The sequence below is a fragment of the Spermophilus citellus genome (genome assembly GCF_964194105.1).
Source record: "Spermophilus citellus genome assembly, chromosome: 5".
NCBI classification, from domain to species: domain Eukaryota; kingdom Metazoa; phylum Chordata; class Mammalia; order Rodentia; family Sciuridae; genus Spermophilus; species Spermophilus citellus.
Genome location: NC_138186.1, coordinates 139593470 through 139619934, shown reverse-complemented (window position 1 = coordinate 139619934; position 26465 = coordinate 139593470). Strand labels below are relative to the sequence as shown.

The 26465-nt window shown below is 36.7% G+C and overlaps 2 protein-coding genes across 2 annotated transcripts; both read right to left on the bottom strand.

Moving 5' to 3' along the window:
* Positions 1 to 3418: 3418 nt before the first annotated feature.
* Positions 3419 to 5234, bottom strand: LOC308650029 (trace amine-associated receptor 6-like). The gene has a single exon (XM_081295952.1). The coding sequence runs from the start codon at positions 5091 to 5093 to the stop codon at positions 4056 to 4058; it is 1038 nt and encodes a 345-aa protein (XP_081152078.1). The 5' UTR covers positions 5094 to 5234; the 3' UTR covers positions 3419 to 4055.
* Positions 5235 to 12625: 7391 nt separating this feature from the next.
* LOC308650157 (trace amine-associated receptor 7a-like) lies at positions 12626 to 13635 on the bottom strand (the record flags this gene model as incomplete). The annotated part of the gene is given in 2 exon segments (XM_081296173.1): positions 12626 to 13191; positions 13194 to 13635. Coding segments are annotated over 2 exon segments (1008 nt in total).
* Between the last annotated feature and the right edge of the window lie 12830 nt (positions 13636 to 26465).

The window sequence follows — 26465 nt, the reverse complement described above, 5'->3', positions numbered from 1 at the left end:
TTTTATACTTCAACCACTCTAAGTTGGGTCTGACTTGGAAGCAGTGTATCCATGACCTCAGGGGTTTGGGAACTTAGGAATAGGACGCTAAATATTATGAAAATGTGATTATGTGAATTTTTTTCTTGGAAGTGGGCACTTAAATTTTAGTATATTTTTAATGTGACTATGATCTAAAGTTTACCAGGAACTACTAGCTTGCATGATAAACTCTGAATGCTGTGTATCTTCTTATGGGTAGCATTTACTTAATTGTATTATTTTGTGATATCCACTCTTTTTTTCTTAAATTCTCATTTCTGTAAAAAAATTAATATGAGCTTAAAATTCAATGCTTTGAATTCAAATTTTGGCAAAGAGATTTTTACTAACTGTATAATTTCTTGCAAATTACTTTGCTTCTATAAGATCCCAGTTTTCTCATTTGTAAAATGAGTCAAACATAGGAATAAGTTCTATATGCATTTTTACACATCAGTTGGAAATAAATATTCTAGTTTTATCATGGTTCATATATTTTTACTTACTTGTTACGTTTATACCCTTAAGGGCTAGAATCCTAATTTTTAAGCCCTAAAGGGCTTGAATCAGGTCTTATAATTCATTTTTATTCTCTATAAAGTACAACTGTCCTATAGAAATATGTTATGAACTATGTATGTAGTTTAAGACTTTTCTAGTATCCAACTTGAAAAAGTTTAAAAATTGTATTTAACTCATAATTTAACTCAATATATAAAAATTGATAATTTCAACATGTAATTAATATAAAAATTAATGGGAGATTTTACGTGCTTGTTTGTGCTAGGTTTGTGCAAATCTGATAGGCATTTCCTACTTACAGCCTACCTCAATTCAGACTAACATTTTTCATGTTCTCAATAATCACATATTGGTTATGTTATGGTTGTTCATTGGGTGGTGTAATGATAGGGTCTAAAACAATACTGTGATTGATTGTGGCATTCCAACACAAACACTCTGCTTTGTACTGACTGGTGTTTTGACTGTTCGTTTTGTATGCTTAATGATGCTTGATATGCCACCAACTTTATGTATTTCATGAAAGTTTACTCTGAGTAGGAATTGTCTCTCTACTTTTATTCTATTTAAATGAGTGATACACGCTCAGGCTATATTCTGAGCTCTCAAAGGGACTTTCTCAGCTTCCTCAGCCTTTAGCATTCTCTTCGTCTTCCTAAATCACACTGTGTTGTGTATTACATATCATATAATTTATCTTATATATCACAGTTGATAATAAGTACATCATGAGTATTATTATTCATTATTATACCATGAGTTCTAAACCCATCTTTGCCTTTTAGAAATATACATTGAACTGCAAGAATGGGATCCTAATTAGAATGCCATATTCCATGTATGTATAATATGTCAAGATACACTCTACTGTCATGTATACCTAAGAATAACAAATAATAAATAAGTAAAATTGTACAAAAAAATACACATTGAACTTGCTGGATTATAGTGAAAAAGACCAAGACAAAATAAGGAATGTATTTGATAAGTACCAAATCAATGATATAGACCAATATTTTCCTAGGACAGGAGTCCTATTATTCAGCCTTTCACCTCAAAGAGGTCTTCATGGGTTAAACATTTTTAAAAAATTCATATTTAAACAAGGTCAGATGGGTTTTGTTAAAACAGGGTTTCTCAGAGTCTTTAATAGGACTTTGGATAGTGGTATACTCCAAGAGCAGGATATAGTATGCAAACTATCTCAAACATTATTGATACAGAAACTCTTTTCCTTGGAATAACTTTATGTAATGCTCACACCAGGAAGCTTTAAAGGGTGCGTACTCTTTGTGTGGTTGTTAATTGTTTTATCTCTATATTCTCTGAAAACTATACTTTCTTGGTTTATTTTCTCATGCTCTTCCCTCAGCTTGATAATCTCTTCCCATTTCTTCTTTCCTTCAAAAATCTTTTTATAACTTAAGGCCTAACCTAAATGCTACTTCTTTGTCTCCCTGGTCTGCCATTCACATATGAATTCTCCTTTCCTCTGTGCTCCTCAAATGTATCTTTTAGAGCTTTAAGTCCTATGAATTATAAGACATAATTATTGGCAACTTTTTTTCCCACTGAGGATTCTGCATTCTTTGTTTTCTATTTCTAATCACACTGAACCCAAAACTTGGTATACACTATCCTTCACAGACATTTGTATAGTGGAGAAATGAATGAACGTGCCTTGTTGTCTTCAGGTAGACCAGTTGGGAACTTCATCAAGCAAGAATTGTATACTCCATTTATACACACACACACACACACACATTGTTTTGGAGTACTTTTACATTTACAGAAAAGTTGCAGAGATAATGCAGAGAATTTCTATATACTCACCCACACTTTCTCTAATTATCATTTTAATTAGTATGGTGCATTTATAACAACCTATAAACAAATGTTGGTACATTATCATTAACATATTAATAAAAAGAACATTCATTATTCAGATTTCCTCACTTTCCCTGATATCCCTTTTCTGCTTCAGCTTCCCACTTAGGATATCACAGCACATGTAGTTGTCACGTGTCTTCAGGTTCCTCTAGATTGGGACGATTTCTCACATTCCTTATTTTTGATGACCTTATCAGTATAAAGACACCAGTCATGAATTCTGTGTAGTCCTTAATGAGAATTCTTCTGATGTCTTCTTTTATATGTTTGTGGAGGGGTGATCACAAGATAAAAGGTCCTTCTCTTTGCATAACATCAAGAAGACTGCTCACCATGGATGTGAACCTCCATTACCTGCTTGAGCTAGTGTTTGTCCTTTTAAAACCTGTCCTCCATGACCAACATTGCATCTTGCTAGAGTCAAAGCTTATTAAAGACAAATGTTATTACTTGCATCCAAGGCTCTGAGGACAGATTTCAATATGATGTAGGCATACATCCTGTTTGGTAATTGAACAAAATGAACGGATATCTGAATGTTTGTTATTGATTTATATTCCACCAGCCTTACAAATTCTCTATTCTGATTAAGCTTTTTTAAAAGAAAATGAAAGAGAACTAGAGACCACAGTCAAAAGAGATTCCCCCTCCAAGAACAAGTGATAGTCATTGTATTTAAACATAAGCTTGTAACACAGGGTGTTGACCATCCAAACTATTCAGTGTCCAGCAATAGCAAGAAGAGAAGCCATATGATCATCACCCTAACACCATTCTGGTAACCATGGGAGCTTTTTCCTTCTACTTTGGGAGGGAATATGATGACACAGAAGGATAGTAATTTGTTAGACAATCACAACAATCTGGTCAAGAAGATGTCTATATTTGAAAATTGCCCCCACACCTGAGATCTCCCATCAGACTGAATAGATTAAGCTGTTACCCAAGAGGCTCCTTTGGTAAAAATTATTTTTTTAAAAAAAAAAAAAGGTAAAAGAGAACAAGAAGCCAGAAAGGCTATTCATGCATGAAATTTTTAACAGGCTAAGATCAAGTAGCAAACTTTGTAAGGAGAAAAGGAATGGGAATCAAAAGAGAACAAAGATATTTTCAGGGAACATACCAAAACAAATGGAAATTCTGTGACTTGAAGGAAGAGAGGAGGGAGGGAAGTGTCCTCAGGGATGAGATATGTTGAGCTCTGAGCAATTAAATAATAACTTGATATTTAATAGTCAAGTTAATATTTTTGGAGAAGTGACAGAGACATCTTAACAATGACTGAAAACATGGTCATATCCTATCTATTTGAAGAGCAATTTATTTGTATTCATCACTAGTTTTTCTTGAGTTTTTAAAATACTTCATTTGGGTTTTATTTTGCTTTGTGTTTTATTTTTGTGAAGCTGGGGATTGAACCCAAAGCCTCATGTATGCTAGACAAGCATGCTACCACAGTCTTCATTTGGATATCTTAAAGATATCTGCATACTAGAGGAGGAAATTGAACAAATTATGTTGTATGAATCTATGAATGTGTAACAACAAATCCAATTAATATGTATAATTATAATGCACAATAATTTTTTAAATGAACTCTTCCACTTCTTCAATCCAATTGCTTACATTTGATCAGAGAACAAATTCATGGTTGCCGAACTGTTCCTTAAGATCTGACCACTAATAATAACTTTAATAGCTTTCTTAAACCAAGGGTAAAATAAAGCATAAATCAAAGGATTCATGGCTGAGTTATAGTAAGCACACCAAACACAGATCTCATAAATATAGGCAGGAGTGATAAATCCCATAAAAGCATCAACCAATGAATCAATGCTATATGGTAACCATGAGATCATAAATGCTATCACAGTGATCCCCAAGGTTTTGGCTGCTTTTCTCTCTCTCTTGGCCACTCTGGCTTTGTAACTTTCTGAGGATGATTCTGCTTTGCCACTAACATTTTCAATCTTTTTAGCCTGCTGTCTAGCCACAAGAAAAACATTACCGTACAGAATTATCATAACAATCGTAGGTAGAAAGAAAGAAAGAAAATCTATCAAAACCCAGTTTTGATTGACAACTACCTGACAACCTCCTATGCAGTTGAGGGCATTGGATAATTCTTCCAGACCGTCATCATAGACACCTGTGTAGAACACGACACCACTGTACACCAGGGGCAGGATCCAGGAGATGCAGATGCAAATCCCTGACACAGATACCGTGAATTTGGTGGGATAGACCAGAGGGTCGGTAACAGCAATGTACCTATCAATGGAGATGAAGCACAGGTGGAAGAGAGAAGAGTAGCAAAACGCCACATCACAGCAAGTGTGAAAAGTGCAGAAACTTCGGCCAAAGTACCAGCAGCTCTCCACGGACCTGACCATGCTGAAGGGCATCACAGTCACTCCCACCAAAAAGTCAGCACAGGCCAGAGAGGCGATGAGGAAATTGGTTGGAGAGTGCAGCTGCTTGAAGTGGAGAATGGAAGTCATCACCAGCAGGTTTCCCAGCACAGCCAGCACAGCCCCAAAGCCAAACACTGCATAGAGAATCACCTGGGGCCCTTGTGAGTAGGGAGTTTTAATACAGGACCCATTCAGGTTCTCATAGCAAAGCAGCGGAGCTACAGGTGGGGATGAGTTGCTGCTCATTGGTGCTGCTGCTTGTATGTGCAAAAGCTTCACCTCTGATTGTCAAGAATGTATTATTCTAATCCTACATGCACCAATACAACAGAAAATTATCAGATATCATCCCTACAATAATTTTCCATTTGTATTATAAATTCTGAACACTTTCTAGAAAATAATAAAGTCCAAAATATAATATTGTAAAAGATTACTGGGGGTTGATTTCAAGCAGCCAATGTTTCTTTTCCTTAATTTGATAAAATTTGCTTTTACTCATAATTTTTGTTTTACATTTTATTTTTACCTCTACAGTTCTTCTGAGCAACAGTCACTAATAAATGTGATTAGTGTTGATGGATCATCTTCTCCAGATTTATTTCCATGTCGAATGTCTTGCATCATTGTGTAAAGGTTTTAGTCCTTCCAGCTAAACAGACACCTTCAATGGGAACTCCCTCAACAGAATCCCTGTGGTACAAGGTGTGAACTAGAAGACTATTTCCAACAGTGGTTATTAGGAAAGTTATTTTACAAAACAAGTCTCTATTCTACATTAAATTTAATTGACATTATGTATTTGGGGCCAAAGATTTTTTTCCTTCATGTATAGACTTGAATAGGGGGTGTTCCCAACCATGACCTAGCCACATTACTGGATCTTTGTACCTTGAATTTTTGTTACTAAGATTTTTGTACCTTGGATTTTTGTTGCAAAGCTATAATAAGGTACAAACTTTAAAGTTCAACTTGGCTCTTTCTATCCTGTCAAGAATCATTTCTGCATTTGCAATATCTACCAACAATCAAAAAGATAAGATGCAGTGGGGGAAACTTGAGATTGATGAAATATATTATTTCAAACATTAAAGATTTAGACACTTGAACATTCCTGAGATGCTAGTAGAAAGTCAGCTCTTCTCTCAGGACCTTGTCACCTGAAGCACATCTGTAATGTCTATCCATGTATGTGACAAATAGGCAGTGAACCTTATCACTACACATTCAGCTGTGGTTCCTGGTGATTGGTCTCTCTGCCCAGTGATAAAGAAGTGTCTTAAAAAGGAATGAGAAATGAGGACTGGGTATGTCGCTCAGTGAAAGAGCACTTACCTAGCATGTGTGAGGCCCTGGGATCAATCCCCAGCAACACACACACACACACACACACACACACACACACACACACAGGAGTAATGAGCAGGAAGAAGTGAGAATGTAGAAATGAATTCCTTAGGAATTGTTTCAACCCTGGAACGGTGGAACATTGAAGAGCAAGGAAAAGCAATCTTCAGTCTTCCTGAGGAAGAATTCAAGACCTTGGCAGTGCAGGGCTGGTTGAGAGATATTTGTGAACTTGCTTTTCACAATATAAAAAGCAAAAGGTATTTTTTTTCTTTCTTTTTTTTTTGTGATACTGGAGATTGAACTCAGGGCCTTGTGCATGCAAAGCAAGCCCCCTACCAACTGAGCTGTATTCCTAGACCCAAATAAGAGGCATATTTTTAGTAATCTAACTGGCCATCTGATTACTAATGAATAAAATTAGTGTTATTAACCAAATATTCTTTCAGATTTCTCCTAATTCTTTCTGAGTGTCTTTTTTTTCCTTTGATGAATTGATGTCGATTGCTTAGTAGACACAACCTTATGTGAGTTTTTTCTCAACATAATCTGTATTGACATTTAAATTTGAAGATACTTGGGTGTGGGGAGTTTTCCCATAGGTTTTATGGCATTTAATGTCATCATAACTTTATGCCTCCCTCCATCCTTCTGAGATATATTTATTAATGAATTCCTGTATTGAAAATATATTTAGTGAATCCCTTAGGTGGGTATAAAATAATGGCCCAAACACATATGATGCCTATTCTCATGCTGTTTTAGGTCTTGAGAGGATGAGAAACATGAAGCGAGTAAGTATAGAGATGGATTTATGAATTCAAATGGTGATAAGCACTTTAAGGGAGAAAGACAATAGCTTGTGAGTATAGTAAGCCAATGACAGGCAGATACAATCAAAGGAGTCACTAAAAATAGCATTAAACAAACATGTTTCTTCAATATTTGTATGTTTTCACTGTATCATCTAAACTTGATACAGGAATCTAACTCAATTCCCATTTCTACATTGGCACTTAGTCAATAAAAAGCACCTCACCCAGTACTGAGGTGGGATGGGATTAGAAGTTCTTTTCCAAAGCCTCTAAAATTCTTGTACATATCTGACTCTACTGGTGTTGGCTGTAAGACCATCTTCAGGAAGTTAAGATCCTAATACCCAAGGCATTTGCAGGCAAATTTTAGGTGGTCTTGCATCAGCTGAAGTTTTCAGTGTCATTTTTACATTGACCTTTAGCTTGTGTGTTGTGAAATCCTCAAAGACATTTCAAAAATAAAAGCCCACTAACTTGACTTCCTCCCCAGTTACTGAGAGTGTGAAACTCCCTCATTATGACCAAGGAAAGAGAAAAATGTGATAATGATGCCCTGTAGTCATGGCAGTGCCCAAACTCAGAAGACTATTAATGAGAGGAAAAGGAGAGAAATGATCTGTACCCTGTCTCTATGGATTAGAGGCTACCGGTCACTAAACAAACAGCTGGGCCAAAGTGCTAAACAGTAAACGAAGAGTGATGGGCATTGTTTATATGCAATTAATTCATTTCAGTAATGATCTAAGCCAACAAGTGAGCGTTATCACTGAATTAATTTGATTCACTATATAATCCATTTGGGTTTGATGAGTTAAATATTCATTAACTGCTTATGGACTACTTTGAGTATGATGATGAACAAGAAGCAATCACATTTTCTGTGATCACAGCCTCCCAGGTTCTTTTGTTTATACCTCAGGTATGACTCATAATGGTCCAGTCACTTTGAGTGTTGAAAATTTCAGTTTCAGGGCACTCCAATTTAAAACCTCAACCCATACCTACTTGAATATCCCTGTCCTCCCTGCCTCCAGGAAGCAGGTATGAGCTTAAAGGGCTTGGTTTTAGGAAAAGGAAATACCTGCTTTTTTATTTCTTGTCCCCCATGCCTTACCCCCCACTTTTCTGTATCTATTCCTCAGAGAAAAAGAGAAAGTAGGGGGGGGGGGAAGGACCACATAATTTTATACCAAATTTGGTCTGCTTGTAACATTCACTTTGTGGACATGGTTTCTGATTATTGAACATCCAGATCATGCCACTCTCATGCAGTACAAACCTGAATTCTTCAATAATCTCTGCAGGAGCATTCCCACTCCCCAGTTACCTGAGGCTCATGGTCACTGTCCTCAAAACTTGCATTTTCTTTACCAATTCCTATGGGATGTGTCACAGACACTTGGTGTAACTTGAAATAGAGCAATTGCAGGAAGGGTTCCCTTCTCCCTCCCATGTGTTCTCTAAGCACAAGAACTCTAGCTCCTTTACCTCCTGGACAGTGACAGCATAGGCTTCTCTCCTCATCAGCCCACTTCTCCTCCTACCATACCTGCAATTCTATCTTCCTTCTGCTCAAAATGAGCACAGGGCAGCACAGTGAGATGAATGAATAAGGAAAGCTAAACAGAGAATTAAACTTGAATCATCTTACTAGTACTCTCTTCAATGGAGTGGTCCCCTGGACAGAACGATCCCTGATGCAAAAGTCATAAGGTTTCTTCTCATGGACAGACGCTAAACAGGAGTTGGAAGGGATCTCAGGAGGCTTACCCCATCAGAGATCTGTGTGGTATGCAAGCTTACCCCAAAGATGTACCTCATCACAGAGCCTACATTTGTACATTGAGAGCTTGGCCCTTCAAGGCTACCACACTATGGGGTATGATTTAAAACTTCTGTACCATTGTTGATGTTCTCTATTCCATTTCTGCTCTAACTTGGAGAGTGGCTACATGAAGAAAAGAGACCTCATTTAATTTTAGAAGGTAATAATGAATAAATAATAATTAAATAATAATGTGTTAATTCTGAGTCCATTCTTCAATTTCCCCCATTTAAGATAACATGATCAAAAATAAATTTATTGTTGAGCAAGTCCTCTTCAAAATGTGACCACTTGATTTATGAATCAACATTCAGACTTGATATGCAAATACTGAAAATACAGTCTTGCAAGATGTGGGCCATGATCTGTCAGAAAGGAGGTTCCTCTCAGAGGTGGACATGCCCTGAAGATGCCTTCCTTTGCCTTATATTGATCATTGCTTTTGTGGATCATGAAAAGTCTTGAGAGGTGTGAGGGGAACTTGCATGGTGGCTCACACCATAGCAATAACTACTTTCAAAGTAAATATGTATCTTTGTCCTATAAACATCCATTTAAGCATTCCAAAATTTTAACTGTGGAATGGTTGTATTTTTACATATCGTCTGAAGATCACCCCTGTTGAACAAATTGAGCATGTAGTTTTAGTTCTGAAATTCCATTGAAATGCCCCCCAAAGTAGAAAGCAGATGGGATCAAACCAATTAGAAAACCAGAGAATTACACAGCCTGTGCATGCACGTGTGTGAACACACACACACACACACACACACACACACACACACACACACGTACACACAATCTTGAGGCTATTCTTTCTTTTGTCTCTCAATTGATTTAGACCAAAGTTCCAAGTTACAAAAAGAGCCACAAAAGAGAACAAAGGAATGAATATAATAAAAGCAATTCTGGAGAAAGTTTCTTCTGGGTTAAAGAAAGGTCTAAGATTTCACTTCAAAGTGTCTGCCATCACAGAAAGGCAAGTGCCAGATATTTTCTTTTCTATGGGGAAGCTAAAAGGAGTGGACCTAAAAGTAGGCTCAGTGGCCAGAGAAAGACACTTGTTTTAAGATGGAAAATGACTATCAAATTTCTCATCATCCCACTAGGTTCTAGAAGGTAATGGAGAAATGGTTTTCAAGTTCTGAGGGATTTCTTTTTGAACTAGAGTTCTATTTCCAGTTAAAATTTTAATAGAATTATCATAAAATCCTCTATAGGTAATTCAGAAATAAAATTTAGTATATGTGTATAGTAGAGTGTGGAAGAAATAGCCATGGATCTATAGAACCAGGCCAACCCATTTAAGAGAGGAACATTTAGGCAATCCTCAGAAAGAAATTGCACTTTGACTTGTTGTTGGTTCCAAAGAGGGATAACCAACAGGCTATCCTTACAAGGCCCAATCCTAGTCTCATGGACAGACAGACTCACAAATACCACAAAATTAACATGTAGGGTGTCCACAGTAGTGTCGGATAACTACCTTTGTGTATAATGATCCATTCATAGTCATATTCACTCAATGTGAACATACACATTCTTTTTTTTAAACATCATTTTTTATTGTTGTTTAATTTTTATGTGGTGATGGGGATTGAACTCAGGCCTCATGTATGCTAGGCAGGTGCTTTACCACTGAGCTATCTCCCCAGCCCAAACATGCATATTCTTATATGAACTCATCAAAATATTTCTGTATATAGCTTGGCATGGTGGCACATGACTTTGATCCCAGTATCTCAGGAGGCTGAAGCAGGAGGATTGCAAGTTCAAAGCCAGTCTCAACAATTTAGTGAGCCTCTAAGCAACTTAGCAAGACTCTGTTTCAAACTAAAAAATAACAAAGAAAAGAAAGGAAGGAAGGAAGGAAGGAAGGAAGGAAGGAAGGAAGGAAGGAAGGAAGAAAAAGGGCTGGGATGTGGTTCAATGTTTAAGCACCCTTGGGTTCCAATCGTGGTGTAAGTGTATGTGTACATATATATATATTTTTTCTATATTTAAAGGAAATGCACACATATTTATTCAGTCAACATTTATTGATCAACCATTACATTCCATATATAGTGGAGGGTCCCTGCTAGAGGCATAAAGAGGAACAAGAAAAGACAATCTCTTGAGGAATAGATTTTTTTAGGGAAATGAATATGCACATTGGATCATTAAAATGCAGAAAATAACATGACAGGATGAACAACCTGGCTTCTAAAAAGTGGGAAGCTAAAAATGCATCCAGAATCTCATTTGTTTTAAACTTTTATACATGAAAAAGGAAAATTACCAAGTTACTGTTAAATATATGAGTTACTAAAGGTGCACACATTTTGAAAACATAATCATATTATTATTCATACTAATGCACTAGTGTCCATGGAGAAAAGTTAAAGGCAATTTGTAATCTCAATAAGGCTTAGGTGAATGAATGGATTTGTTGGGGAGAAGAGGAACAAGGGAACCAAATGATTCAAGAGTATGAAATAACAAAAATCACAATTTTGGTTAATTTTTGTGGGCCAATTCTGCTTTAATACTTAGAGTTTATCTGAATTGCCCCTAGGAGCCTTAAAGGAAAATAATCCTTTAGAATAAAAACAGTGATTTTTTAATATAGAAGTGTGAATGAATAGAAATTTAGATGTTCAAATGTTGAATCACAGCAAATAAATTATTCCCTCCCACATCTACATCTCTTAATAGAACTTTGTCTGTACTTTTCCTTATGACATAATATTGTTCTTCTGAAAAAATTTATATGAAAATTTTGTGCTCCAGATAGCTCTAAGCAACCTGACTGCAGTTTGAGACTCACTCTTCTTTCTCACTTACTCTCTGACTCCCTGGAAGTAAATACACAATCTACAGTTAGTAAAGTTGTAAACAAATGGTATTTATGATGCTATTATTCGTTCCCATTATAAAATATTGAATGGTACTATAATTAATATATTTCTTCATTTATTTTTCATGGCTCTTAAATTGAACTTTCAGACCCACAAACCTGAATAACAGATTGTGTAGACTCCCTTGGACCTCTCTGAGCGAAGCACCAGCACATAAGTTTCTCTTAGTTTCATTCACTTTTTTAAAGGAAATTGACATGGAAGAATGGAGAAATGATATGTCCAGGGTTTAAACTAATATAAAGAAATAAATGCCAGAATTTAGAATTTAAAAATACATTTCAATAGTTCATTCATATTTATTCTCCTAAATTTTCTCAAGGATACTACAAGGAAAGGCTTACTAAACTCCTTCAGATATGCCCTTTATTCCTTTGTACACTAATTTGTGTCAAAGAAATAAAATTCAGAATCTTAGTTCATTACATGGAATGTTACAGGTTTAATTTTAATCATTCTGATTTGGAAAAGTAGAGTACAAGGTGTTTTTCCTGTGGAATCAAATAAGGGATGTGTAAGTACAAACCCAAAGTAGTTCCTTTTAAGGTTTATTTGTTTTTAGTAAGAATTATTGGAAAGGTGTTTTTAAAATAAAATGTAGAAAGAATCTTCAAAGAAAGCTAAGCAGCCCAAGATTACATAGATAAATGGCAGAGTTGCTGTTGGATTTCAGATGTTTCTGGCTCTGAGGTCATGCTATTTGCAATGCAATTGGGCTTTAATGTTATATTTACCAAAGACCATTGCACATGAATTTAAGTGTTCAGATCATATTGAAGCATAATTTAGTTATTTCACATTTGGAGATCTTGCACATGTATGACCAGTTCTTTTCCCCACGATGTATCTGAAGTGAGTCTCTTTTTGATTCTCCCAATTTAAAATAAGAAGCTACTCAAGAGACAAGTTTATTATTGAGGAATTCTCTCTCAAGACTTCACCAGTGACAATTAGTTTGATGGCTTTTCGAAACCAAGGATAAAAGAAAGCATAAATCAAGGGATTCATTGCTGAGTTATAGTAGGCAATCCAAACTAATATTTCATAAACATACGTGGGTGTGATGAAACCCAGGAAGGCATCGATGATGGAATCGATGAAGTACGGCAACCACGATATCAGAAATGCTATCACTGCGATTCCCAGCATTTTGGCCGCTTTTCTCTCCCTCTTGGCCACTCTGTCTTTGTAGCTTTCTGACGATTTTGCTGTTTCATTGCTCATGCTTTCAATTTTCCTAGCCTGTTGTTTAGCGATGAGGAAAATCTTGGAGTAAACTGTTACCATCACAAGCGTGGGCACAAAAAATAATAGAAAATCTATCAAAACCCAACTCTGATTCACTGCAATTTGACAGCCTCCCACACAGGTGAGAGCACTTACTAGCTCCTCCAGCCCAACTTCATTTGTCCCTGTATAGAGAAGGGAAAAGCTGTAAATAATTGAAAAGAGCCAGAAACAGATGCAGTGAACTTGGTTGTATAGATCAGAGGGTCTGTAACGGCCACGTATCTGTCAATGGAGATGAAGCACAAGTGGTAGATAGAAGCATAACAGAATGACCCCTCGAAACAAGAGTGGAATTTACAGTAGCTGTCCCCAAAATACCAGCAGCTCTCCACCGACCTGACCATGCTGAAGGGCATCACAGTCACTCCTACCAAGAAGTCAGCACAGGCCAAAGAGGCGACCAAAAAATTGGCTGGAGAATACAATTGCTTGAAATGAAGAATTGAAATCATCACCAGCAGGTTTCCAAAAACAGCCAGCACAGCCCCAAAGCCAAACACTGCATACAGAATCAGGCGGGGGACCGGAGAGTAGGGAGTTTTGATACAGGACGTGTTCAAGTTCTCATAGCACAGCTGGACTACTGAAGGAGAGGTCAGATCACCGCTCATAACTTTCTGTTCTCATACGTGGTGGGAAAACTGTCCTCCTCTACAGCCAAGTTTATTATTCCAGTTTTTGAAAAATCTCAACAACAACCAAAAAGATATAAAATAGGTCAATAATTGTTAGTACATTTTGTCCCTTTTTTGTTGTACTTACAAATCCTTATTTTCATGTTTGGAAACTGAATCATATCCTCATCTCATAAAATTATTTCCTTTCTAACTTACAAGCAACCGACTTTCATTATTACGGAAAAGGCTATTTACTAATATTTTTAAAAATATTTACCTGCTTTGCCCAGTTCCTCACATCTGAGAAGTGCTTCTCTTCAAAAAGAATGATCTGTTTCACATGACTGAATGCCCCTTTTATTAGCATTCTTATCCTGACTTAACAAAGCCAGGGCAATGCCAGGAGCCCTCTATCCCCTCAGGAAAGTAACCTAATGATTTTGAATACCTAAGCCCCCTGAGATTGAATCCCCATAGTGCAAGTTCTGGCAAATAAGAAACTTTTAAATATTTATATTTATGTCAAAACCCAATTAATGCCCTTCTAATTTTCTGATGAATATGATCTTTTCCTGAAATGGAAATTATATCTGTCCTGAAAAAACTTTGTTCAGAATTTGAAAGCCATATTGTTTGCTCTTGTTAATTATTGGACAGTACGTTTCCATTTTTATGAGAGCTGTTTATTAATGATTATCAAGTTGACTGCCACTAAAACTCCTTCAGATATGCCCTTTGTTCCTTTGTACACTAATTTGTGTCAAAAAAATAAAATTCAGACTCTTAGTTCATTATATGGAATGTTACAGGTTTAATTTTAATCATTCTGTTTGGAAAAGTAGAGTACAAGGTGTTTTCCTCGTGGAATCAAATAAGGGATGTGTAAGTACAAACCAAAAGTAGTTCCTTTTAAGGTTTATTTGTTTTTAGGGAGAATTATTGGAAGGGTGTTTTTAAAATAAAATGTAGAAAAAATCTTCATAATGTAGAAATTCCAATATATGAAAATTCCAATATATGACTCCATTCACCTTTGACGCATTTTCTTTTTCTCTTAGAATTCCAGAGCAGGGTTCATGTTAGGCTTTAATAAGATTTTTCTGGCAAATGATTCTTGGAAATTTTTAAATTGTCTTTTTAATATTAATGTATAACTTATATTAGAAAATTTCTTACTTTTAAGATCTGTTCTAGAAAATTTGAAATATTGGGGCTGGGATTGTGGCTCAGTGGTAGAGTGCTTGCCTACATGGGCAGGACCCGGGTTCGATCCTCAGCACCACATAAAAATAAATAAAAGTTTCTTATTTGCCAGAATTTGCACTATTTTTTTTAAAAAAAATTGAAATAATTTTCATTTTTAACATACATGAACATACCTATTCCCTTTAATTTGAAATTAACACAGAATTTTATTATTTTAACATTTGCTTTTATGTAGAACAAGGAAAGGTAATGTTTTGGAATATATTTATGGGACTATAAGCAGAATTAATATATTTCATACACATATAAACAACTTGTTTCTTTTTCTATTAAGCAATGAATTTTACTACTTTATAGACTTTATTTTGGAATTTTAAGTGTTTTATTTATAGGTTTTTGGTGACGTCAGTTCTCTGCCATGGTGGTGTCCCATGCAAATGGCGACAGTTCGTTCCCTTTGCCGGGTGACCAATGCAACGGGTGGGTCCTGACTGGCTCTCCCAAGCCCTGTTTCAATCCTGTGGCCACTGCCAATGAAGGCTCGGTTGGCATTAACCTCCGTAGGTTCAGAAGGGCCAACCAGTTGTTTCAGCAGGATCGTTTAGTGCTGAGTCACAGCAGTTTGTCTGCGAGAAGCAGGCGAACAAGAGCTTGAATTCAGCCAATCCAGGCTCTGTGTGTGTTCTGAGAGGCCCAGACTGTTCGCCCCAGATCCACATTAGCTCAGCATTGCCTAGTGATCCTGAGCAAACAGCATTTAGATGGTTTACGACTCCCTATGCCCGCGCAGCTGAAGAGGTCAGAGACTTGATCTCTCCACACCCGCCGCCATGTTGGATCTCCTTATTTATAGGTTTTTAAAGGATGTACAACATGATGCTTTTATGTACATATATCCAAAGTAGAATGATTCTTGTGCATAATAATTTAACATATACATTTCCTTTGCTAGTTATAGTTTTCTTGTGATTAGAATATCAAAATATATCATTTTTAGTTTTACTAATATTGATGTTTTGCCCAATGCTGCAAATATTTTCTTAAGATTTTATTGGCCATTAATTCTGCAGATGATATTTTAGATTGTCATACATTTCAATGCTATACAGATTTCTAAAGCAAATTATATTAAATAATTGGAGATAATGTTGATGAATATTTCTAAGTAAAGGAAAAGTTTTCTGGATATCATAATCTTTTGAATTAATGCTCTCTGTTAACTAAAGAAATAGCAATCAGATGTCAGCATTCTAATTTAAATCTGCCTCATTTACCTATAGGCTTCCTGGGTTGGTCAGTTCATTCTCCAGAATTCTAACAGAATAAGTTTTAATATATGGCCAATTTCCCAGATTCCCAGGCCTAATCTATTGTTTCCTTATAGATCCTAAACACTGAAACCATATCTTACTCTCAATCCCTTGGATTGAGATCTACTCACTGGTTTGGGCCTCCTGACTAGGACCTGGCATTTGTGACTTTGCCTTTTTCCCCAAGTCCCACAAAGCTCAGGTTGAGCTCTGACTCATTTTGTGTCTCCCCCATTCTTTCTTCCTTATCTGAAGCTGAGCATCCCTTTTGTCCTTTTCCAGACTTGGATCCTGCATACCTGTCTCCTGGGCCTTCCATGTGGAAGCCATACAGAGAAGATTTGCCTTTCAGTGTCTCAAATACTCCTGACCACAAGATTAGTGACTAGAAAACACATAAGAAGGTTGTTGAAAACCGAACTGGGCAAAAGGAAAGGGTGAGTCTAGAAAACCTAGTGGCAATAATAGAATTCAGGAGTTCCCGTTTCTGATATTCCTCATGTCTGGACCATTGGAAAAATCTGTCCCTCAGACTGCTGTCTTGTGTCAGCTCACATTCCCTAACGTGCACACAGTCTGTATGGAGCCATGTCAGTGTGGTTCAGGCCCCTGGTAACAGCTGTCAGGGCTCATACTCTGTCTTATATTCTTGCTCTTCTTGCTTCTGTGCACACAGGCTTGACCTCCAACTGCCAGCAATGAAACGTTTTCCCCAAGGTCTTGCTTTTACATCTAGATCTGCAGAGTTGGTAGCTCTTGGCAGTGGCTCTTATCCAATGAATGACAGGAGTTGGTGTATAAATTCTCTAGCTCTGTTACCAAGTAGAAGGGATGACTCTAAGGTCTGTGCCTTTCACTGGTTGCCCCTTTCCCCTGTAGGAGTGTTGCAGGAATCAGGTAAGTAGTGGCAAAGTAGAGTGGGAAAAACCAAACTTTATTTTACACCAGCAGACCCAGAGGAGATCAGCTCCAGACACTGAGCGCCCCTTACCAGTTTTTTACAACATTTATAGGCTATCTAGTGTCATAAATTTTCTAGTCTAAAACGACACATGGTTGACAAGGTTTCAAAAATGATTTATGATTGTGTGTAACCATTTTCAGGCAAAAGGTGTGCTCACCTAAGCAGAGCTTGATAAAGGAGACTTACTCCTCTAGCTTTTGGCCTGGAGCCTTCCCAGGGTATTTACACTTCAAAGGAAAGTGGTTAGCTCCTAGGGAAAGTCCTTGACAATCTAAAAGGTAGGAGTGAATGGTGCTAATTAGGTTCCTGGAAACCAGCTGGCTGGAAAGATGAGGGAAAGGGAACTCTCCCTTTCCCAGGCTTAATTTTCATGGATAGTGTCCTTAGTTTATTTTGTATCCAGTCCTGGGTTAGTTACCCATTACCAGAGGAACTGCTCTCCCTTCAGCCAGAGGCATCTTGCCCTGGCTGCTTCATCAGCTTCTCACTCTCTTACCTCTGTGCTAATCTTTCCTTCACTTTCTCAATGAGCTTCATTCCCTGGAATTTTTGTCTTTGGGTAGCCTTCTGGGGGACCCCTAGTAACTCACTTAACCTCCTTCCCTTGTGGCTGATTACCTATATATCAGTAAAATTTTTGAATAGATAAAAGTTTATCCATAATATTTTATTTTACTTCGGCAACTTTTGGCATGAGATGTTAACATGTAAACAAACAAAGATAACAGATATTTTAATTACTATAATAAGTACATAGACTAAGGGGAAGAGCAACATAACAGAGCACCTCATTTTATCCAAGAATGTATGGGAAAGTTTACTGAAGAGGTACTCGTTAGGGTTGGGTCAATGGGTTGAGGAGATTGAAGGTAAAAGAGGGAAAGGATATTTAGAAAGAAGTGCGTGCTGAGTCTTGGAGATGAGGAGGTGTAAGGGATCCTCAGGATTGACAAGAAAGGTTGAGTTGCTGCTGCATGGGAATCATGTTCCAAGCAGCATGAGATAAAGGAGAAATGTACATGGGGCTGATTGATCACATGTATATGTCTTGCAGCAGAGGTCATGTGGGGAGGGGAGAGGAAAAAAATATATGGGGACAGGTATAAATGTGAACCACTACACACTCAGATTTGTTATAAATATTTATTTTTCTGCAGTCACTTAAATTTGCTTACAGGTTTGCATTTTACTAAATTCAAGAGATGAATCTTGGTAAATCAAGAATTTACTCCTTTTCTCCTTCTCAGGGTAAAATCCAGGTTCCTGTGTACTTGGATCCCACAATCCAAATAGTAACTGTAGATTTTATTTATGATCTGTCTTGTGGAATGCATTTCTAACTCCAAAAAGCAGAATGAGCAGAATTCTCCCTCCGAGAAAGAGAAGTGCTTCCTCCAGTCTTATCAAAGAAAAATATTCTTTTTCAATGCAACTGTCCTGAAAAATGTATCTGTACCTTGGGGCTAATGCTGAGATGCTGCACTCAGTCTTCTTTTTGTTTCTAGGAAAACAATGTCTTGAAAGAGAATTCAAGTCAAGAACTGTTAGAATGTTAAAAATAGGCTCCTTTTCTTTCCAAGTTCTTTTCTGGGAGTCAATGTGTCTAAACACTTCACTTTGCTCTTGTTTGTTTGTTTTTAAATTTTCCTTTCTTAATTGTTCTGCTTTGTTCATGTAAGAACATTCTCTATAGTAAAAACTATAGAGAATGTTTCAAACACCTCCTTCACAGTCCCCTAACTTTTTAAACCAGTAGTGACTCTTGATAAACCATTTCCACTTTCATCCATTGCTCTCACAGGGTCATGCTCATAACCCTATGTCAGGACTTCACTCAGAGTATAGTTCATATATTTGCAGCCAGAGGCACCTGAGAAAACTCCAGAATGCCCCCCACATCTAATCAAGATGACTCAGGTTACATCCCAGATCTCCCTGTTAATAGAAACTGGCACCCTAAAGATCACTTCTACCTTCTACAGAAATTCTTCCCATCCACTCATCCCTCACTGAACTCTCAAAGTTCTGAGACTGATCATATTATACTATGTGTGTATACAAATATGTCACAGTGAACTCCACCTTTATGTATAATTATAATGTACCATTACAAACTTTTTGGGACTTCATTTTACCATATTAACAAATTATTGAATTACTTCTTACTATGATAACCAGCTATAGGTTTCTGAAGGAATGGATTTTGTGAGTTATTCTTATAGTTTCAATAACTTCTAACTACAGCACATAATTAATGTTTAGTGAAAGGAGAGTTAGAAAATCTTAAAGATCTGCTCAAAACATGAAAAAAAACTTTAATAACTTTACATTGTAATTCTCAAGATACATTAATCACTTTAAGTTGTAGTTTCTAAAATGCTAAGTCATAGTATCATTAGGTCAATAATAATATGTCACGATATATTCTCAAAAGATATTTACCTTAAATTAAAACATGCAAACAAACAGACACAGCTAATTTCAACGCTCATATGAGAACTTAGATATGTGAAGTGGCAACTCAAATTTTAATGTTTTTATTTTATCACAAATATTGAAATGATAGAATAAATTTACAAGATATATTCCCCAACTCACTCTATCATATATAAAATTAGACTTTGCAAAAACATATGTACATGTATTCATGCCAGATTACCTAAATTCTTTTGTAATCTGCATGAGTCTTTTTGTTTTATGTCAATTTGTGCAGAACTTCTTATAGCTTTTTAGTGACTTCATAAAATTCTATTATATAGATAGGTATAATTTATTTAACTTATCCCATATCAATCTAGGGGTTTATTCCCATTAACAGATGAGAGTTATACAATGAACATCTTTGTCATTATGAGGTTGGGGAATCTTTACCTGGTTCTTTTCTTAAAATACTTGCTAGAAACAGAACTGTAGAATTAAGTGACATGCATGCTTTAAATTTTTGCACAAATTTTTTGATACCCCCTCCAGAAATGAGATACTAAATCATGTGCTTCTGAGATGAACATAAATAGGCTCAACTTAGAAACATGCTCAATTCCCCACACTCTCATTCCTATCACATATTATTAATTCTTCTAAAATTTATTAACTTGATATATAAAACTATTATATTTAGTAGCCTTTTTGATTATTTGCAAATTTTGCATTTCAATGTTTTTGCTAGTCCTTTTTATTTTATTTTTTAATTTACAGTAGTGCCTATTCATTTGTCTAGGGAAGTGTTGGTCTCTGTCTTACTGTTTTATAATAATAATTATTATTAGTCATTCTTTTTCATTAGTCATTCTTTTTCATTACATATTCTGTCCATAGTTTTTTCAAGCTTCTCTCTCCTTTTTAAAATTTACCTTGTTTTATGGGGCTAGGGATGTGGCTCAAGCAGTAGTGCGCTTGCCTGGCATGCACAGGCAAGCGATCCTCAGCACCACATAAAAATAAAATAAAGATGTTGTGTTCACTGAAAACTAAAAATAAATATTAAAAATTTCTCTCTCTCTCTTTTTAAAAAATTTACCTTGTTTACTTTTTAAGTTCAAAATTTGAGTACATGAATCTATATGGGTTTTCTGTTATGATTCTGACAACAAGAAACTATGAGTAATGTTTGCTCCTAATTTTTTATTATCTAGAAGAGAATTAGTTTGATTTCACAAGGAATATAAGGTAAGGTATTTAACAATATCTTTTTGCAAAAAAAAATGCCTTATAGCCATTTCTTTCTTTCTTTTTTTTTTTTTTTTTTTGGTATGGTGCTGAGGATTGAACCCAGAATCCAGGCCTTGTGCATGCAAGGCAAGCACTCTACCAACAGAGCTATAACCCTAGCCTGCATTATTATTTTTATCTACAACAATATACAAACATTGGATAGCATTTATAGAAAACCAAAAGAAAATTGTCCTACATTACTACTAGGAGATATAATATAAAACCTTACAGAACATGGAAAACAACCTAATCTAAGACAATCACTCTGCAATAGCGATTGCAGAAGTTGTACCATTTGCTCATGGTTATTCCTGCATTTGTAAAAAAAAAAAAAAAAAAAAAAAAAAACTCCCAAAATACAAAATATGATTCCATTCTGAGCCTGAAATGGTTGCTGTATGTAACTAAGAGTCCTAATGGGAGCGGAAGAAAGACTGGACCCCTTCAAAAAACCCTCAAATTAAAACCAAGTAAATGCAGGGTAGAGGAAGACACAGGTTCAAAATGTTGACAGGGAAGAAGGAATGGAACCTTTGGAAGGCACTGAACTGAAGCATGAATGGAAGGCCTTCAAGGGGAAAATAATCAATCACAGAGCAAAGCAAGGAACTAGGCAGGTTTGCGGAATCTGGGAAGTATGCATCTTGTGTCAATTATCATTTAGTAAATAATGTTTCTCTCAAATGCTTCAGGATGTTTATTTCACCAAGAAGCTGCTAGCATGAAGGTTACGCTGTAGAATTGAGGTGACATTTCCCCTCTTCAATGTAATGTATCATATGCATTTCCTGTGTTAACTGTCATAATGACTGGGAAATTCCCATGATATCAATGAATTCCTCTATCAAAGTTAGCTGATTTAGAAAAATAAATGTATGGTTGTTGAACTGTCTTTTAGTACCCGGCTGGTCATAGTAAGTTTTATTGATCTCTTAAACCAAGGGTATTATAAACTATAAATCAAAGAATTTAGAAAAGAGTTACCATAACTAAACCAGCAAAATACCTCATAAACATAGGAAGGACTTATAAAGTCACCAAAGAATCAATCAATGAATTGAATACAGAAACCATGAGATGACAAAGGCTACCACTGTGATTCTAGGGTTTTGGCTGCTTTTTTTTCTCTCCTGGCCACCCTGGTTTTGTAACTCTTTGAGGATGACTCTGATTTGCTAATATTTTTAACCATTTTAGCCTGTTTTTCTGGCCACGTAAAAAATATTACTATACAAAATTATTAAAATAGAGGTAGGATTGAAAAATAAAAGAAAATCTGCCAAAATCCAAATTTGATTTATAATAGGCTGACAACCTACTATGAAGTTGCGGGCACTGGATAATCACTCCACTCCATCATCACTGACACCTGTGTAGAACACAGCACTTCTGAACACCAGGCACAGGGTCCAGGAAATGCCAATGCAAATTCTCAGCACAGACACTGTGGATTCAATAGGATAGACCAAAGAGTCAGTAATAGCACTGTACCTGTTGATGAAGATGAAACGTAGGTGGAAGAGAGAAGAGTAAAATTCCACATCACAGCAAGTGTGAAAACTGCAGAAATGTCTCTCAAACTATCTGAAGGATGAGATACAGTCTGGCTCCTTCCACCAAAGTAGATCTGGATGGTCTTTGCAGGTTCCATCTCCTACAAAATGACCATGGCTTTCACGATGGAAAAGGGAATGTTGACCATTTCCTAAACTTATAATGTGCCCAATACTGCCAGGAGCCGTCTATGAACTGTGCATGAACCAGATCAAAGCCAATCAGGCAGGAAAGCCTAGTATCAGGAACTCCCAGTGCAATCCTGCTGGTTTGGGAATTCTGGGTTCACGTGGCTTCCTACCTAGCTCCATTGAAAATTCAGCACAGCTCATTTATTGATTGGGTTGTTTGTTTTATTTGGTGGGTTTTTTTTTTTTTGAGCTCTTTTGATCTCCTGGATATTAGTACTCTATCTGACCTGCATGTGGCAAAAATTTGCTCCAAATGTAGGCTCTCTTCACCTCATTGATTGTTTCTTTTGATGAGAAGAAGCTTTTTAGTTTGAATCCATCTCATTTATTGATTCTTGATTTTATTTCTTGTACTTTAGGAGTCTTGTTAAGAAAGTTGGGGCCTGATCTAATGTGATGAAAATTTGGGCCTACTTTTTCTCTCTATTAGGCGCAGGGTCTCTGGTCTAATTTCTAGGTCCTTGAGCCACTTTGAGTTGGGTTTCGTGCATGGTGAGAGATAGGTTTTTTTTTTTTTTTCATTCTGCTGTATATGGATTTCCAGTTCTCCCAGCACCATTTGTTGAAGAGGCTGTCTTTTCTGCAATGTATATTTTTGGCAACTTTGTCTAGTATGAGATAACTGTGTTTCTGTGGTTTTGTCTCTGTGTCTTCAATTCTGTACCATTGGTCTACATGTCTATTTTGGTGCCAATACCATTCAGTTTTTGTTCTCTCTAATAAGTGAATGTTGATCCATAATGGGGGGGGGGTGCATGGGAAAAATAGAGGAACTCTGATGGGATAAAGGGGAGGGAGAGGTTGGGAGGGGGTATGGGGGTAGGAAAGATGATGGAATGAGACGGACATCATTACCCTGGGTATATGTGTGACTGCTCATATGGTGCGATGCTACATCGTGTACTAACATAGAAGGATAAAATTGTGCTGCAATTGTGTACAATGAATCAAAATGCATTCTGCTGTCATATATACCTAATTAAAAAAATAAGGTGCAGCACAGCATCAGAGATGGGGTGACCTGCTGGAGCCATACAGCCTCTCAGAGATGGGTGTGACTTGCCAAAATGCCAACCAACCTATTTATTGCAAGACCCCTGCCACACAGAGAAGCAAGCACCAAAACAAGATTACCCAAACTCCTGCCACTGAAACTTTTGATGAACTCTCCCTTAAATAAAGAACCAGAGCCACTTTTTAGTTGTTCAGTTCCAGCTCCTATCAGGACTAGAAGACCTATCAGGCACTCCTTTTTAATTAAATTTCTGTCTCTGTCTGTTATTTCTTACTAATTATTTCAGACTTTCTATTTCTCAAGCAGCTCACACCTCCTGAGCAGGAATCTACCCTGGTGGGGTACTGGCCTCCTCGCAATACAGCACATCTCCTCCAGGCCTTGGAAGGGCTATGAATCTGGTGATCTCTTTTGCACAAGCTACAGAGCACCTATTTGTTACCAATTTCACAGTTTCCTGGTTTGGTTATTTTAGACTTGAGAATCAATGTATTATAATCGGTTCTTTCTCTATCTCTGGGGGAAAAAAAAAGTTACACTTTTGGAGAAATCTAGATGTTCTTAATTCTACTTCTCAAGAGATTTTGCTCTATCAAACTTTTCTTCCCAGTATTATTTCCATCTTTTCATCCCTTCATCTCTCCTTAGTCTCCTGCTGATTTTGTCTGTACAGGAAATTAGAAACACTATGCAGTTCTTGTTCAAACTCTGCCTCATCAGAGTTACTTGATATTTCTGAGTTCAATATGACTGCAGAGGGCCCGATTGACATTTCACACCAATTTTCTTGGAATCTTGGTCATAGTTCTTATCTTGTGTTTGCTACTCAGTCCATTGTACAGGTAATGTGCTGCTTAAAGTGTGGTAGGAATTCCAAAAAGCTGCATAGGAAATTCCTATAAGTCACAATGCACAATTCACATGTGCAAAGCAGGTGACTTTTATACACACACACACACACACACACACACACACACACACGGGATTGAACCCAGGTCTACTTTATCACTGAGCTACATTCCCAGACTTTTTAAATATTTTATTTTGTGATAGGGTCTTGCAAAGTTGCTTAGGGCCTCACTACGTTGCTGAGGCTGGCCTCAAACTTGGGGATCCTCCTGCCTCAGATTCCCAAGTCACTCAGATTAGAGAGAGGTCTGCACCACCTCACCCAGCAGATGACTTTATCTTTAATGCCACCATCATGATAGCAGTAGCAAGCAGCTTTTGAATAACTCCTATGTCTAGGTGGTCTACATGCCTTTCATCTATGTTGAAAAAACTGTCAGTGAAGTAGGTCCTCAGATATTGGTTCTTCATTACTCATCCAACTTTAAACATTTGGGGATCATGGTGTACTACTTTAGACCTTTTTATTATGACCTATAAGACTTAAACTGTTTTCTGTATTTTCAAAACTCAAAATTATTCTCTGGATATTTTCTATTTACCAGTTTTTGTTCACTAATCCTCTTTTACAGTTTTTAATCTGCTCTTAAGCTATAATTAAACTTTTTATTTCAGTATTTTCCATTTTGCTCCTTATATGTTTCAGTTTTCTGTTGAAATTTCTTTTTTAAGATCCAAGTCTGTTAGGCCCAACATCCAGGTCCTCGATGGGTCTTTCTTTCCACTTAGTGTTCAGTTAGTCCTAGCTTATGAAATGTCTTGTTATTTTCATAGAGTACTGCTGATTAGTTATGAAAACTGAAGAGAATCTGAATAATGTTTTCTTCCAAGGAGGATTTAGATTTCTTCAGCCTGGCAGAGTATAACCAGAGCAGGTATTTGATGTGTCCAGTTTAAATTTCAGAACTAGTGAAAGCTAATATTTTTCTGATTTTCCCTTAGAGATCTCCCTTGAAATATTGGGGTGTGTACTTTGGTCTTCTTCTGTGGCAAACCCAAACTCCAATTTTTGCTTGACCAGCTACGTAAGAGTGCCGAAGCTCTACTTAACTTTATAGCAATTATGTTCTTCTTTGTCACTGTCTTTAATCAGGGAACACTGTTGAATCTGCAAAAATTCTTAAGGGCAAAAGCAACACAGTATGCTTGTCTCTCTTCTCTGCTATTCTTATTTCTCCTGGGTCATGGCATCTCAAACATTGGCTTTTTTAATTCCTAAAATACAATTTCCACAATCTCCCTCCAATAGTTGCTTAAAATCAGTGACAACCTTAGGTCACCACTTCTGCTCAGTCTCTTTGTGTCACAGAAAGAAGATGTTGCTATGAATATGAGTCTTTGCAGAAGGTGTACCTCATCTCCATGAGTGTTCTAAGTCTCTGTTCCCCATCTTCTCACTTCATTGTACCTGGTAACATATGCTCCTCAGAACAGGGTAAGAGAGGGAATGTGGGGTACGGGGATAAGTCATCTGAGGTAATGACACATTTCCTTTATATTGCAGAATTTTTATAAATGACTACAATATCTTTAAACTTCCCTTCAGATCAAAAAAATTTAAAACAGCATTCCTCTTGACTCAAGGCCCCAAACAAACATTTAGAAAAATTGAAATTCTAAACACTTCCTCAGCCCCTTTCAGATGTAAAACTCTATGAAACCTTTTTGACAGTTTTACAAACGAGGAATATCTTTTCTGAGCACCTGGAAGCCATTGATAGTAATATAAACATCAAGGAAGACAGCATCTCTATCTCCCAGTCTCTGTGTAAAGTAGGGAAGGAGCTTAACTTCAGAAAGTGCCTCACTCCAAGTTGAAAAGCTACTTCCTGTTGTCAAGATAGGAGAAAGTTTATTTTCCTTTTGGTAAGGCCAATCAGCAAACACAGGTGGCCACAACCTCCTCACCCTTAGTTCTCAAAAACTCTCCAGCCCTAGTTTTTGTGATGTTGAGTCTATCAGAC